At 29.9% G+C, this 16,054-nt stretch overlaps 2 protein-coding genes across 2 annotated transcripts; one reads left to right on the top strand and one right to left on the bottom strand.

Annotated features, from left to right (window-relative positions):
* The first annotated feature begins 6,039 nt into the window (after positions 1–6,039).
* On the top strand, positions 6,040–12,818 carry LOC131850032 (uncharacterized). Its single transcript, XM_059200182.1, has 5 exons — positions 6,040–6,221; positions 8,195–8,386; positions 8,933–9,077; positions 10,820–10,953; positions 12,576–12,818. Exons 1-5 carry the CDS (start codon positions 6,165–6,167, stop codon positions 12,789–12,791), a joined length of 744 nt encoding a protein of 247 aa, XP_059056165.1. The 5' UTR covers positions 6,040–6,164; the 3' UTR covers positions 12,792–12,818.
* Positions 12,819–15,293: 2,475 nt separating this feature from the next.
* Positions 15,294–15,761, bottom strand: LOC131850022 (uncharacterized). The gene has a single exon (XM_059200168.1). It carries the CDS (start codon positions 15,759–15,761, stop codon positions 15,294–15,296), a length of 468 nt encoding a protein of 155 aa, XP_059056151.1.
* Between the last annotated feature and the right edge of the window lie 293 nt (positions 15,762–16,054).

Genomic DNA, 16,054 nt, shown 5'->3' with positions numbered 1-16,054 from the left:
CAATATACCTACATAATTACTAATGACAAATAGTATTGAAGATAATAAATAATTAACAGCAAAATTTACAGAAACATTTTTATATATTCGAATATTTTCAAAATCTACTCAGGAATCCCTTGATGTAGTTATAAAAAGATTCAAATATATTTTTGTTAAAATTGAATTTTGACATTATTCCTAGTAGTTATTCAGTCACAAGTAGGTCCAGTACTCATAACACAGCTTTTGCTTAGTATGGGACTAACCAGCCGTGTCGGATATGTTTTAGAGTTAATTAGTTATTTATTATTCGATAGAATATTTAGTAGTAAGTACTGTCTAAGGACGGAGTGGAAATTTTGATAGCTGGTATGTTTTCATAAGAATTATTAATCTTGTTTTATTAGATAGAACCCTTAACGCTAAAACAAATTAAGGCAGTGTAAAAAGAAGAGGTATAAGCAAAAATCTTTCCTTTCTACATATATCGTATATTTTCTGGCATATTATAAGTATTAATGTCAATAGTATTAACTCTGAGCCAGATTATTTGTGACAAAACTATCTAACGTTTCCAGAATTTTAGTCGTCCGTTATTAAATTTATTTGATATTATTTTCAAATAAATTTAATAACGGACGCTTATCATAACCACATAAATAAATTATATTGTACCATACGACGAAAAAACGGCGTGGCAAATTTAAGACATGCAACAGATGCTGATGCCTAGACGGGCAGTGCCACAAGATAGAACAAAATCATATCATCAACAATTTAAATTACATAATAATTTATCTGAACACCTAAACTGTACGCATATTGAGTATATGTTACATTCACCAGCAGCATAATATAAAGTTGTCACAACTCATTACAGAGTTATTCTTTATACATTGTTAGGTCCCAAACTTGACAGGTTGTAAGCCCATCACACGCCTACATAATACAAACAATACGAATACTCTAGCTCGTATACATTTTACGGATTCCTTACGCTCCAGTGACGTCAGAATTTAAATTATGAATCAATCATTCTGTAAATATAATAAAGACGAATACACACCACGCTTTGAGAGTCGTTACACGTTTACTCGTATAAATAGTGTAGAGATATACACGAAAATCCATTTTTCTGAACTCTTATTTTTAATATTGTAGGAAACAAGTCAGTATTTATAATTGTACATGTGTATACATGTAAAAAGTATTTTTTTATTTTACTGCCACATTCGAAATATGTATACAGCTATGAAGGAAAGGGAAACACTGTTTTTTTTCTTTTGCATAACATTACATATTTTGTGTGAGTACAAATTGACACAAATTATAAGAGATAAGGATAATTGCAAAGGCACTCGTAGGTATTTACAATTATAGTCAACTAATTTGTTACACAACTAATTGTATATATTTTTTAGTCTCTTACAATTTTATGGCACTATACATTGTACTATACATTCAAAAGAAAAAAAACAGTGTTTTCCCTTCCTCCATATCTGTATCCATATTTCGAATGTGGCAGTAATATAAAAAATACTATTTAGATAAGATTATTTCTAATTCTTGATAAAATGTAATAATGCTACAAATATCACAACTAGAATATTTATTTGACAAAATAATGTTCTGCAGCGATGTTACAATTCGCTGACACTGCTATCCTCAAATGGCTGATTGCAGAAGATAGTGACATGTTTAGCGCAGCTGCAGTGGTCTTGTTTGCATTTATGTTCTAGATTGCAAGCAGAAGGAAATCACCCCTTTCAAACTGCAAATGAAAGCCATTGCACTACAAGATTTTGAGGATTACATTTATTAGAAAATCTACAACTCATTTTAACTTTTATTCTTGAATATACGCGATAGCAGCGAACTGCTCAGACAGATGTTATTATTGGAGAGATATCAATTTACATCAGCTATTAAAAAGGGTATGTTTTTTATAGCTGATATTGTAACTTCTTATACATGAAAATATCGGTTATATACATATATTGTGTACATACACGACAAGCAAAAAATCAAATATATATTTTTTTCATTTACCATTTACTAGTTACTAACTCTGTAATGATATATTTACTTACATTTGAATGTCTATACAAGTCTCTAATATCTTTATTATTTATTTAATCGTAAATAATCAATAACAAGGATTTAACTCGTTTTTAGGCAGTAGTTGTTTAGGTGGTGTCTACATGTAACTACTGCCTAAATAGAGAGTAGAAAAATGTCTGCATTTCTTTGTTTTATCAAATTATTTTCCAAAATTGTGCCATTTGTGAATAAATTAATTGGAGAGGTAAATTCCCTCAACAGTTTATTAAAGAGCAGCTATTATGAAAAACCATTAGAGTAATTGGAAAACGGATATTAAATAGGGCAACATTAGTCCTATTGTTGATCGTTAATAAAAGTGTTTTCATTCTAAATTCAAAATTTATTCTGAACATAAACCAGAAATATTTTATTAATTATATAGCTTGCATTTATAAATACCAAGAATATTCCAAAACTTAATACAGATTCTAATGTTGTTCATACACAATCGCCATAAATTATAGAAAAAATCATTCGTTATTTATTCGTTCTTATGACAATTTTAATAGTATTATTAGTGACAATAGTATTATTAGTTCAATGTTAAATATATTTCAAATGTTTACTTCATTAGTAAACATTTGAAATATATTTAACATTGAACAACAATCTCCTGTCTAAGAATTGGTTCGATGATGACTTGTAATCATAACTATTGTAGTAGTTATTTGTTCAGTGATCGGTACTTTACTATCATATTTTATTTTATATTTTTAGTAATTCATACCTTTTGTTTTTTGAGTAGTTCACTGTGTTTGTATTTTTACAAGTTTTTCCCGTTTTATTTATTCGAAAACAATGTAATTATACCTATTTTAATTATTTGTTATGTAAAATATATTGTTATATTGTTTTCTTAATATGTAAAGGAAAGAAAAAATCAATATATATTTTTAATCTTTTACCTTGTAGTAACCTAATTAATAGGGTATTATTATCGGCTAATTAATTATCAAAATAATCCAGGACAAATATTTTAATACTACGTAATTGCTTTATTCTTATTATAAAATAACTTAACGAAATACTGAATAATGAATAGAAGATTTTTGGGCGTTATTTTATACATTGTGAAGTAAGCAGATTAACGAATAATTAGTAGTCCTTCTTAGTCAATATCACAATAAATTCTAAATTGTATTTTTAATTCTTTATTTTTTATGGTACCAAATATTTACAAAAATTATACTGACAAAAGATATTGATGTACAAAAGACGGTCTTATCGCAAGCAAGCAATCTCTTCAAAGCAACCTTTGAGTAGAGAAAGAACGACAAAAAGTTATAAATTGTGCAGGAATATTTCAATTTAATTTTAGAAAATAAACTGTAATATGTAGCAACTATGTATAATTAAATAAGGTAATCGGTTTTTATCATTAGAATTATACAATTAATAAACATGCAACGCATTACGAGACAATACAGTTAATTTAAATCTGAACATCAAAGCTGTAAAATGTGCCGAGATTTATATCTAAATCCAGTAATCAATCAAAGTCGGATTATGTAGTTCTCAGAATGAATTTAATGTAGCTTATTATAGTATATTTATGTCACTTGGGGGGAATGGATTTCTAGCAATAAGATTATGTCCCCATTTCTGGTGTTCCTCATCAGATTCACCAACTCTTCATCCAGCCAACCAACAAGATTAGTTCCTATTGATTTTGCCACTATGAACAAATTGACCTGACTTCATGCTTATCCTATCATCCTCCATTGGTGCTTCGACTGTGTACACCGTTAGCGCAGGTAGGTACACCATTCCATTATTATAAACAAGACATTATTAACTACTAAATTATATGATATTAAAAGACAAGAAAAGGTTAAGTATTATATTTATACTGACTATTAAAGTCGACTAGAGAAACAGATTCTTAGATTACAGCCCTAATGCAATATACATTAATATTAATACTAAAAGGCATGCTATGTTCAGGAGGGAACAAGGAAGAGAGCATTGTTCATTTATAATAATAATGGATTTTAATAATTCTATAAGAGTTCTTGCATTGAAAACTTTTAAAGATATATTAAATTGTTATAGAAAAATATTAATATTAAATTCTTCAGACACAGAGTGTTTTATATACAGTTTCTTCAACATAATTAACGAAATACAATTATGCAAAAGCGTTTTATATGATTAAATAATGTCAGTTCTTAATATTAATTCGTAGAACTCATATATTGTAATGTGAAAGATAATTTAATAAATAATTTTGAAATGGTTTAAATAATACAAAATAATTTGAAACAAAACTCGTAACTCTATCTTTTCTTCATTATCTCAATATGAAGTCTTTAAGCTTGGTATAATATTTTCTTGGTGTAATTAAATTAAATATCCTGAGGAATGAAATAGAAGCCAGTTTATGTACAACACTGATTAAAATGTTAAAAGAAAGAATAATTAATACGTCACACATTTTTTAAAATAAGGATTTCAACTTTTTTTATTATTTATAATTCGATACTGTTCGTCTAAACTGCTTTGTTACTGTAATATCATTGAGGTATACGAACGGAAAAGAAAGCTAATCAAAATCATAAAGAGAAACAAATATCCTGAGGCGCCATCTACATAAGAAAAATAATTCCATAAGCACACAATGTTGGCTGAATACGATTGTACGGTTCGGCTTTCCACTTTACTCACGGGTTTGCATAATACGGAAAATCAACAATAGATGGCGCTTTATGTAAATTGTAATAACTAATTTATATTAAGTTACGGTTGCATTAAAAAATGAATAATTCTATATGGACAATATGAAAGTTATATAAGCGAATGTGTTTGTATAAACCACACTCTTGTACTAAAATAAAAACGATACAATAAATCAAAAGAATAACAATTATTTTTATTCTATATAGTAATATATAGTTAAATAAATGCTACATAAACTTAAACATGCTTATTTATAACGTTAATATTAGCGAAATTGTGTGAACCATTTTGATATCAGTATTACGTAGGTATGTAAAGGCAATAGTTTATATTGCCTTGCACCGAATCATCCTGGTCTACATAAAAGTCTATTGTTTTAAATTTAGCTAGACTTATAATATACTTTTATAATTTTGCTAATTAAAGTAACTAATGAACACTAATAAACTTAGTGAATAGTTGATATATTAATGTTAGTAGTAATGAAACTATTTATTGGCGACAATGGGTCATTCATATGAGGGAACGCGACAACTTGAATGATAATATTTTCATTGAACAATCACAACATCAAGATTAGAGTATTTCCAATACTTCCCTGATGAAATAATTACTTTTAATTATTAATTATTTCTGAATTATAATTTTTTTCCAATAGGATATTTTTATAAATCTAAAATATTAAATAAACTATGTTATGCAAAGTGTAACCGTATCCTGAAAATGAGAATGGAACCGCGAGCATCCGACTATCACAAAATATACTGTGATACCAAAGTGTCTCACGTACGTTGCCATTTCTGATCTAAGGGTTACTATATATTATACCATTGTAATCAACGATGTCATCACCATATCTCAGATTCAAGATATTTCAAAAGTCAACACCTATTTCTTTAATTTATATTTAGGTATGTTAAGTTATATAAAATATTTATATATAGGTAGACATTGTGTGACAACAGCGCTCCAATTAACTATAATATGATATCGAAAATTAAGATGCTACATTTACTCTTCCGAATCTCTACTATTCTAAGTCTAAATTTAAAGACTTTATATACTTTGGATCCACAATCTGGATTTGGAACAACTCTAACATAAAGTGGGTAGTAGTAAAGCAATTTAGCGTCAATTATAAACTATAGCAAAGTTCCAGTCATCGTGTCGACTCAGTTTGGAATATAATCATAACAATCACACAGCCCATTGCTATGAAATCAAAACATTTACCGAACCACAAAACAATCAGTCGCACGACGTTGCGCATACAATCAACATCGTTACCAGCAGTTAACAGAAAAGTAATACGTTTTCTAAGAAAATTACACGCTACAGTACTACCGATTAATGGAAACGCCTTGAAAATGTTTTGTTTAAAAAGTTGAGTGTTGAATAATGCGATGAATCGTAATACGTATTTAGTATTTTTCTCGGCTTTTGTCGTCATCACATTGCAGGTAGGTTTCAGTTTATACTCTTAAATATTTATTATTATACATTAAAAATAAACGTAACTGACGGTAGAGTATATTATAATAATAATCTCTTTCCCTATGGATTACTAGTTTAGTTAAATGCTTTTGATTAGAAAGAAACTTGGTTACAAATATTATAATAAAATTATGACATACCAATTAACATCGTAAAATATAATAAAATAAAATATTCAAGATTGATGATCGAACGAACTTATATTAGGCTTTCGGAAATAGTTTTTAATAGCCAGCAACAAATTCATAATTTTAAATATAGCACTTGTAGAGTTTTATATTTGACTAAGTACTAAATAATAGAATGTATCATCTCATTCAATTTGTATGAACACTCTAGTTCATACAAATTGAATGAGATGATACATATATTTGACATAGTTACTTCGGTATGTATGTGTATCTAATATATAAATTAGCATATAAATTTATTCAATTGTTCCCACATAAATTGTTCAACCTGTAATATTCCTAATTGACTTTTTTCTGTTTATTGTGCAAACATTCTGAGATACCATTTTCCTTAATTTCCTACCCTTAAACTCCGACTCACCATGAAAGCGTACTTGAATCTTTTCAGAGTAAACTTCCTCATATTTCTTCAGCTACGGAATGTGTTTATACAAATTCTACAAATAGAACAAGACCAGTTTGATGTTTGTCTTTTTTGTCAAAATGTCGACTTGTACAACTACTTTTTCTTTTTATTATCGTGCCTTCATATGTATAAGCTACAAACGATATTCAATTTCATTGTGACAGATACATCTATTCTTTAATATAGCTTACTGAAGAAATAAATGAACAAATAAATTTACATACGCCACCTGCCGTTCTCGTAAAGATTATTAGAGATAATTTAAGCGATTTTTTACTTTACCAGATGTCTTTGTAACATATGTGAAGTCTAGTTTAGGCTATTTTGGGTAATTTAGTAATGACAAGAAATTTATTAAACAAAATACAAATTGACTAAACTACTAGTTCGACTAACTGTAGCTACATTTCGTGTCATCTAAATTATTGAATTATTCAGAACGGGTAAACCTGTTCAGTTGTTATAGAGGATTACACAATAAAACTGACTTACACAAAACTACACTACTCTCCAACTCTTAATTAAGTAAAAACAAATTACAATCGTACTATAAATTTGCAACAGTACCTACTCGTACTATCGGAACTGGGATAAGATTTACAACAAGTAGGTCCCGTCGTTAGCACAACATTTAGTCCAGCTCATTAGTTCCGACTTTCTTCCTTTTATTACTCTACGGTTTGTGTACGGAGTCTTAATGCGTGGCATGAAAGATAAACAACGATTTACATTTGGTTGTGTACAGTTAACAAGATTCGTTGCAAAGAAAAAAAGATAGAACGTTTAGTGTTATAGTAATAGCGGTATAGTAAGTGTTTATAGTATGTTATTTTATACAAACAATGCAAGAATCAGGTCATAAAATACTACATTAATATACAATGAAGATTTGATTCTTCAACTAGCCCTACTGCAACCAGAATTTAGGAACTTATATAGTAAGAGCAACATTACCACCTATTACTGCATTACATAATTAATTAACTATTAGATTATAAATTATGATACATTTGTTTAGTAATCAAATATTTTATATATGTTATAGTTGTCATCTCATCTGCTTATATACCAACTGATCTGCTCTGGTACTGCAACTGTTTTATTTTGTTGCTCTACTACTTGTATATTTTAACGCTTAATATTACTTGCTACTTTGTAGTTTGCATTCAAACAATATTTTAAAAATGTAAATTTAAACAACATTTATTTATAAAAAGCCCCGGCCAATCTTCCTGACTATTTCTTCTTAGCATAATTCAATCCGAATGCAGTGGTAGAATAAAAAGCTATGATTCTGACGCTTCTATTAAGTTTCTTTTAATAAAGATTTCTATTCTTTCAGACGACGGATTTCCAAGATAACCTAATAAATGGATATCGAGCTCTAATCGCTGATATCCAACTAAGAACACAGAAGTCGAGAGAGGATATGGATACACTGGTATCTCAAATAAAACTTTTAATGAAGAACGAAGCCGACAAAGCTATTAACTACATGACTGTGTACCTTGAACAAATATCTTTGTACTTTCAGGTAATTACTATATTATTAATCGGAAATTAAAATTGTCAATCAAGTTCTGTATTTGTTAGACATAATTTCGAATTACATTATTTTGAAAATTTATATTTAATATTTTCATTATGCGAACGCAAGTTTCCGTAATTTGTAATGAAAATATTATGTATAAATTTTCAAAACAATGTATCTCTAGATCTCGATATTATATTACGATATACGATTTTTTTAGAATAAGAATCATAATATATTTTAATACTGTCGATAAATATAACATATTTTCATTTGATAAAAATTATGCCTACTTAGAGATGACTTATAATGTTCTATACTCTTTAAGAACACTTATAAGTATAAATGAAAATTGGATAATGAAGCATATATCCTGAATAAATAACAGAATTATCACTTTTTGCTCAACATTAATGTTCATTGGATAAAGGAGTATATGTATACGCTATAAACCTACATTAGTCTTTTCTACAACTTCCTTTACTTAAAAAAGCCTTATATCACAAATTTGTAATAATTCTCCTCGTATTTTTGTAATCCGACTTTCAGGTAATAATTCACGACCGAAAACCCCGCAACGGAACTTACTGCAAAGAGAGCATCGTTAAGCTTCTCGGTGAGAACCTACAGTTGGCAGACGAGAACGTCACATTGTGTCTCGCACTCGGCTACCAGAGGGTGCAGAGATTGCCAGGTAAAAGAATTTGACTATTTAAAAGTATGGACGTACAAATATTATAAAATTCTTATCTATAAATATAAAAAATAAAAAATTGGAAGTGTCTGTTTGTATTATATTGTAATATTAAAGTAACCGTTCTTTACTATTATTTTATATTACGGTACATGCACCAAAATCACATTTTTTACAATTTTTGTATGCATGTCTGTCGGTCTGTTTGTTCCGGCTAATTCTGTTATTACTGGACCGATTTTGACTAGACTTTTATTGGCAGGTAGCTGATGTAATAAGGAGTAACTTAGGCTAATTTTATTTTAAAAAATATGTCTTTTTGAAAAATACAGTTTTATTTCACGAGGACGAAGTCACGAGTACAGCTAGTTTATAATATGGTCGTAACTGTTTCAATAAGAAGCCATGGAAAGTATTATGGACGGGTTGAAGGCCATCTCCTGACCGATATTACTTGTCTGAGGGTACCGCTAGGGGGTTCAAACCTAGGCTTAAATCGTCGTAATTTAGATATGCGTTGGTATAGTTTAGGGAATCGATTAAGGAAGGGATTTCTATAATATCAGTATGATAAGTTGTGACCGCGGTTTACTAAACTACTATTTAAACCGAAAAGCAATTACTTCAAATGTAGCATAAATCAATGTGCGTAAATTTATATATCCGATTGACTCTCTGGTAATGAAAATACCGATGAAAAAACGAAATTAATACACCATATAACCAAATAAACAAACAAATAGCTCGGCAGTAGGCTCGCAATGTGTCACTTTGGTATCCAATATACACGGCGAAATGTGACCATCACACCGTTCTATTTTTATCCAAGTATTATAATTCTTTAACCTTCACAACTTCATAGGACGTAGGATTATTCAAACTATGAACAGTCATGCAAAAACAGAGTATTATCTGATATAATTATAGCAAAAACTTAGACTGAATATAGAGAAATGAAAACTACATCATATATCAACAAAACTGTCCTCTAAAATAAAGGTACGAGTACAATTAAAGCGACAACATTAAGGCTGTGTTTACACAACGAGCACGTTGTTTGCGGAACGGGTTCCGGTGCCGAGGAAGCATTGTCAGACCACATAATGTCTTGGTTTTATTTTGGTACACCTTCCTTGTTTATCGGTCACGACGTTTCCGCCTCGTACGGCGGAATTCTGAATTGTTTCATAAATAATATTAATAAATAGTTTATATCTTTTTTTACGTAACTTTCAAACCAACTAGCCTATCTGACAATACGTGTGAAGCGTTGCCCATGCGACGACTTTAAACAAAGCCTACCTCAGTAATAACAAAAAGATGTATGTAATATATATAAAATGTATATGGTAACTGATAACATATAATCTTAAACGTTGTTTCTAATTGTTAATTTAAGTAAGTTGGCACTAACTAATAAAATAGTGTGACCTGATTTAGTTTCACCACCGCTTATAAAATTATAATGATTATGACCATAGATTATGATCACAGATATACTATAAAATACAGCGCAGCCATTAACGGCATTGAGACATAGAGCGAGCTTCCTATACTATTATTTAAGAAAACGACGAAATAATTATGCCTAAGAATATATTAGTCACAAAAGGCCTCAAAATATAATAAAGTAAAAAAAGACATACAAAAGGAGTATCAAAATAATATACAAATTTAAGAAATAATGATGTGCAAGCTTCCAGCAATAAGCGTCGGTTATATGTAAAATGTTTATGTTACAGAAAAACTTCAAGTTCACTTTGAAACTCTTGAAAACCTGAAAAAGTATTCGGCATCAAAATTATTCGAATGTCAAAAACAGCAACAAGTCGGAGGAAACTGTTCTCATGAAAGTCAAGACTTGGAGAGGACTGTGGTAAGATAATCTGCTTACGTAATCATTTTCTACCATTACCAATTGTAATTGTTTACTATCAAAAAATTATAGGGAATGTATATATACTATCTATTCCCACGACTTCATTTGCTTGAAATAGATGATGAATTTAGATACATACTTTCGCCCCTATTTTATTTCACCTCCTTAATGGTAAAATTTTTAAAAACTTTAAAAATCATAATCCAGTTTAATCAACAGCCTAAAAAATAAGTTTTAAGGGTCTAGCTTTGATAATGACGCTACATCCATACAACTATTCATCGGCCCTTTCAACCCCTTACAACCCTTTTTTTGTAATTAAATGTAGCCTTGTCCTTTCTCAAGGTCTAGAATACCTATATAACAAATTTCATTTAAGTTCGGTTCAGTAATTTTAGCGTCAAAACGCGACAGACAGACAGAGTTACTTTCGCATTTATAATATTGGGAAACAAAATGTCATCTACAAAATCATGTAACCGCCGGCTCATCAGATAGGCGTAGGTTGTAACATTGTCGTATATTCATTCATTATATTCATTTCGTATAACATTCATTAAACGCATATTACTGTATTTAAGTAAAAATATTATTTGGATAAAGTATAGTCTAAAAGGATTATTTTTAGATGACATTTTAACCTTAACAAAATTAGTATTCCATTAAGGCTTTAGTAATTAACTTAGATGCGGCAACATCTGGGTTTTCCCTGCTACCTACCCCTAAATGTTGTCTCCGGGGCAAAACTAAAAGTAGAAAGCAACACAGTAATTAAAATGTCATATTGTCGACTGTAAACATAATTTTCTGTGCCATATCCAGAATTTTCTAATTTACAAATGTACTTTTTCCTTTTCCTAATAATAAAAATATAACTACTTTATTGTATATTGTATAATAGTTGAATTTCTACGAAATTTTGTGAATAATAAAAATTTATGTAGGATACTGGATATACTGACATATGATCATATTGGTTATGAAACAAAAAATATAATCCTTCAGATTTAAATTTAATTAGTGTTTTTATTGCTAAGTAACAATTATGTCTTACGCGCGACTATGTTGAAATCAAAAGTGTATTATATTTACTGCTGTATATACACTGAATAGCTTCATCAGCATATTCATATTTACTCTATTACTTTATTATTCTTTGTAGCCGAAATACATCTTAGTCTAATTCTGGTTGTCTCAACTTTCTTAAACTGATGCAATATGATAACTAAACAAAAACAAGTAGGATAAAAGTACCTATACAAACAACTCTGTACAAAGTGTTCCTACATTTAAAAGAGAATCTTAATCATCATAAAAAGTTGAAAAAATTTTCTAATGATGCTTACATTTTTATTGTATGATAACAAATTCCATGAATAATATAAAGCAATGTCACTGGTTCCATATATATATTTCTTTGTACCTTGAACACGGGTTAACGATATCCTATGTGTTAATATAGGATATTATCTGTCATTATAACAAAATTAACTTGAATCAGTTGAGCAACTTTTGCATAAAAGCGTAACAAACACCTATTCATCTATTCTCACAAACTTTCATGTCAGTTCTATTAATATGACATTGCATACATTAAATTGTTCTTTTATTTATTGCAGTTCCTCTATGAAACATCACCGTTCCCAGTAGTGATGGCTGAAATTGCTATCCATGGGTTCAAAGAGGTATCAGACCTCAGCGTGTGTCTAAAGGACATAATATCTAGAATGATGACACATTCAGTAAAGGTGATCGGTGATTTCAACAGGTGTATTCACAATATTGAGATGCCAAAATTGAAGTATCTACTAAAGTTTATGAAGAAATATGCCTGATAAAATAAATGTAAATAATTTTTGAAGTTTTTATAGTCTCAAATATACAAAATAAATATTTAAATTGATTAAAAAAATAATCTAATAAAAATAATGTATATTTGGTATTTACAAATGATTAAGAATGGAATTCTAGTAATATTTTTTTATAAAGATGTTAACCATTTTGTTACCGAAAATATTTACATTTGCAGAAAGTAAGTCATAGTCATAATATCATAAAGATATAAATAATTTCCACTATTTTTTCTATAAATAGTCATTTTAAACGTAAAAATTAATTTCGGATAAATAAAATCTAAACAAAAACTCTACAAAGGTACATAGATACACTCATACATGCATATACATAAGTAGTATATTACAATTACACGGATTACTGGATGGAGTTACTATATACAAAATGTTGTTTTTGAAAATTATACAACCATTAGACAAAGAATTAAAATTATTTAAATTACCGGGACCAAATAAGAGCAGTGAATACATATTAACACATTTGCTCTCATTCGCAATTTAAATGTAACTTTATAAATAAAAATGCATTTGCGTTGAAAATTCATGATATCTCCGAGCACACCAACGCTCGGCGCCTGATATCTTATGCATTGCTTCCTATTCATACCATTGAATCAAGAATAGCCCACAAATAAATTGTAAATCTGAATTTTTATTAATATCGACTCAATTCTTGGGTAAATGTAGTATAATATTTCGAGGAAAACTTATCGTCGTTCCAATATTATTAGATACCTACTCTTTTATGATTATTTTTATTTCTAAGTAGTGAATAATATAATACACCACGCAATTAATATTTTAGATAAGATTCTACAGTTGAATGCGTACTATTTTTAAAATAGTACGCATTCAACTGTAGAGTCAAGAAGTTGGCAATGTCTTGCCAAGCCTTTTTGCCTTATATGGGAAGAACAATACCAAATATGCAAGCCTTTTTTGTATTGCCTTATATGGGAAGAAAAAACCTACATCTCATACATACATCGACATTATTGAAAGCTTTGATATATTTTTTTTTAATCTATAAACTTAAGACAATTAAACAAAATATTAATTTATAGAGCGCTATATTATATTATCACGAAATAACATAGGCAGTGGCAAAGTTAGAAATCCCTGCTATAACTTCACATACGCGATGTTTCTAGTCAGCTATAAATGAAATAAAAAATCATTTATTCATGTAGGACATTTTAGCCACTTATGAACGTAATTCTTTTTTAATAATAATATTTTATTAATAATTTTACCTATCGTCCAATTCAGTACACAGATTAAAAAAAAGAATTGTCAAGAAACTGAACTGAATTCCTTAGTTTTCAAGTCCGTTTATTTGCATTGTATACTTATGTAGGTGTCTATATCTTACATTAAATAGAAATACCATGGATGAACTACTATTGCCATGCAGTCATTCAAGTAATCGTTCAGTGTGTTGTAGGATTTGCTCAATAAATATAACATAATAACATCATAATTGAAATGATAAAATCTATTGCATTATACAATACTCAATTAATAGTAAGCTTTCATAGAAGTACATATGTACAACCCACATTAAATTCAATGTGGACGTTATGAGGTGATCTGCATACGTCAAGACCACAACCTACGCTCACATTTCAGCTGAAAGAAGACGTAGCAATAAAAACAATGACGTCACAAACAGACGTCACAAAAAATGACATCCGCATATAAACGAATTTATGAATATATATATTATCTCTACAGTAGAAGATAACTGAAGAAGGAAAAAAGAAATTGAAATACAGAAATGATACTAAATACAACGGCTGTATGGGCTTAGACTCTTAGCTTTTCTTATAAGGATAATACGACAAGTGACAATCTGTCAAATACAACCAGTTTGGCAACGGCTTTACCCGTATCTATAGAAATTAATATTATGATAACAATGAATTATACAGACGTACGACTAATACCTATATCTAAACCGTACATAGTAGTAACGTCGATAATATTGAATACTGGATCTAATGATGATATAATAATTTTGAGACTCGACAATTTATGGGAGTAAATCAAACATAAACCGTAATAAAGTGTAATAGGCTAGGGCCGTCATGGAAGTAGACCATAGGATTTGTTCCCGTAACTAATTATAATACAACAACAAAAACCCCTCAATATAAACAATACAATAATGTTTAGCTTTTATACCTATCAGAATGATAATGCAGATCATTAGATAATAGTTAAGGCTATTACATCAATTCAACTTTATCAACACTTTATCAGCTGATAGAAACTTCAACGTTCAATGTTATGATACTTAATTTAGAATTAACTACTATATATTGATCAATATACAAAATAAATGAAAGCAAAGTTTACCTAAATGTTATTATACCGTTTTTATTTTTTCGTTCACTAAATAATTAAATATTTCAAAAGTAATAAGATTTCAGGTGATACAAAGTTCATTAACATACAAAATATTTAAAACTTGACAAACATTTTTTAAATGAATAAAGTAATATCAAGACTCACCAGGGTAATCGGAATATCAGCAGAGCAGGGTTGATATTTCAACAACCTGCTAAACCTTAACGTTCGTTGCGCCATGGTTAAAGGTCCTACGGGTCGGGACACATGAATAAGCGGAGAGGGCGGCGGATGCGATGGCGGACTTGACGGTAGCGGTGGCATGTTTCTACGAACAGTTTCTAGAGGCACCGTTCTAGCAACTAGAGTATCACTGCCTACAGAATTCGCACTACCACTGAACATGTTCATCAAATCACCTATCGAACCGCCTCCGCTCGAACCGCCGCTGCATCGTAACTTGTCTAAATCGGTCAAACTGGACCCACGACGGACACGAAGGCGAGACACATTATTACTAGATCTATTTTGAAAAGTTTGATCGCGACGAATGTCCGCTTCGCTCGTTGCTTGGACCTTCCTACTTCTCACCATTTTGAACATTTTTAGAGGGTGTTATAACAATAACAACATATCACGACTAAAACCGTACTGCCACTGAAAGTTAACACCTGAAGCAGACGCAATTTGCATATAAATTACTGATAGGTGCGCTCGCGGCGCACAATCAATAGGGCCACGGTCGCCCGCAGGATGTCGCTATCGCGGCCTCGCGCATTTCCGTCGCCATCGCTTGCGCAATATATTCTAACCCCAATTGCATCTGTATTTCCATTTTTTCAAATTTTCTAATGTAACTGCATGCTAACAGTCGAAAGGCCGGTAATCAACTGAGC

The sequence above is a fragment of the Achroia grisella genome, unplaced genomic scaffold (genome assembly GCF_030625045.1).
Source record: "Achroia grisella isolate CSIRO2021 unplaced genomic scaffold, CSIRO_AGI_Agris_v1 utg676, whole genome shotgun sequence".
Classification (NCBI taxonomy): Eukaryota; Metazoa; Arthropoda; class Insecta; order Lepidoptera; family Pyralidae; genus Achroia; species Achroia grisella.
Note: the sequence above shows the minus strand (reverse complement) of the source record. Positions and strands in the feature narration are given on the sequence as shown.

Excerpts from the sequence above, each read along its gene's own strand:
- LOC131850032 (XM_059200182.1), top strand. The coding sequence starts at position 6,165 with ATGAATCGTAATACGTATTTAGTATTTTTCTCGGCTTTTGTCGTCATC. Across the intron at positions 6,222-8,194 it reads TTGTCGTCATCACATTGCAG|ACGACGGATTTCCAAGATAA; the intron begins GTAGGTTTCAGT and ends CTATTCTTTCAG. Across the intron at positions 8,387-8,932 it reads AAATATCTTTGTACTTTCAG|GTAATAATTCACGACCGAAA; the intron begins GTAATTACTATA and ends TCCGACTTTCAG.
- LOC131850022 (XM_059200168.1), bottom strand. The coding sequence starts at position 15,761 with ATGTTCAAAATGGTGAGAAGTAGGAAGGTCCAAGCAACGAGCGAAGCG.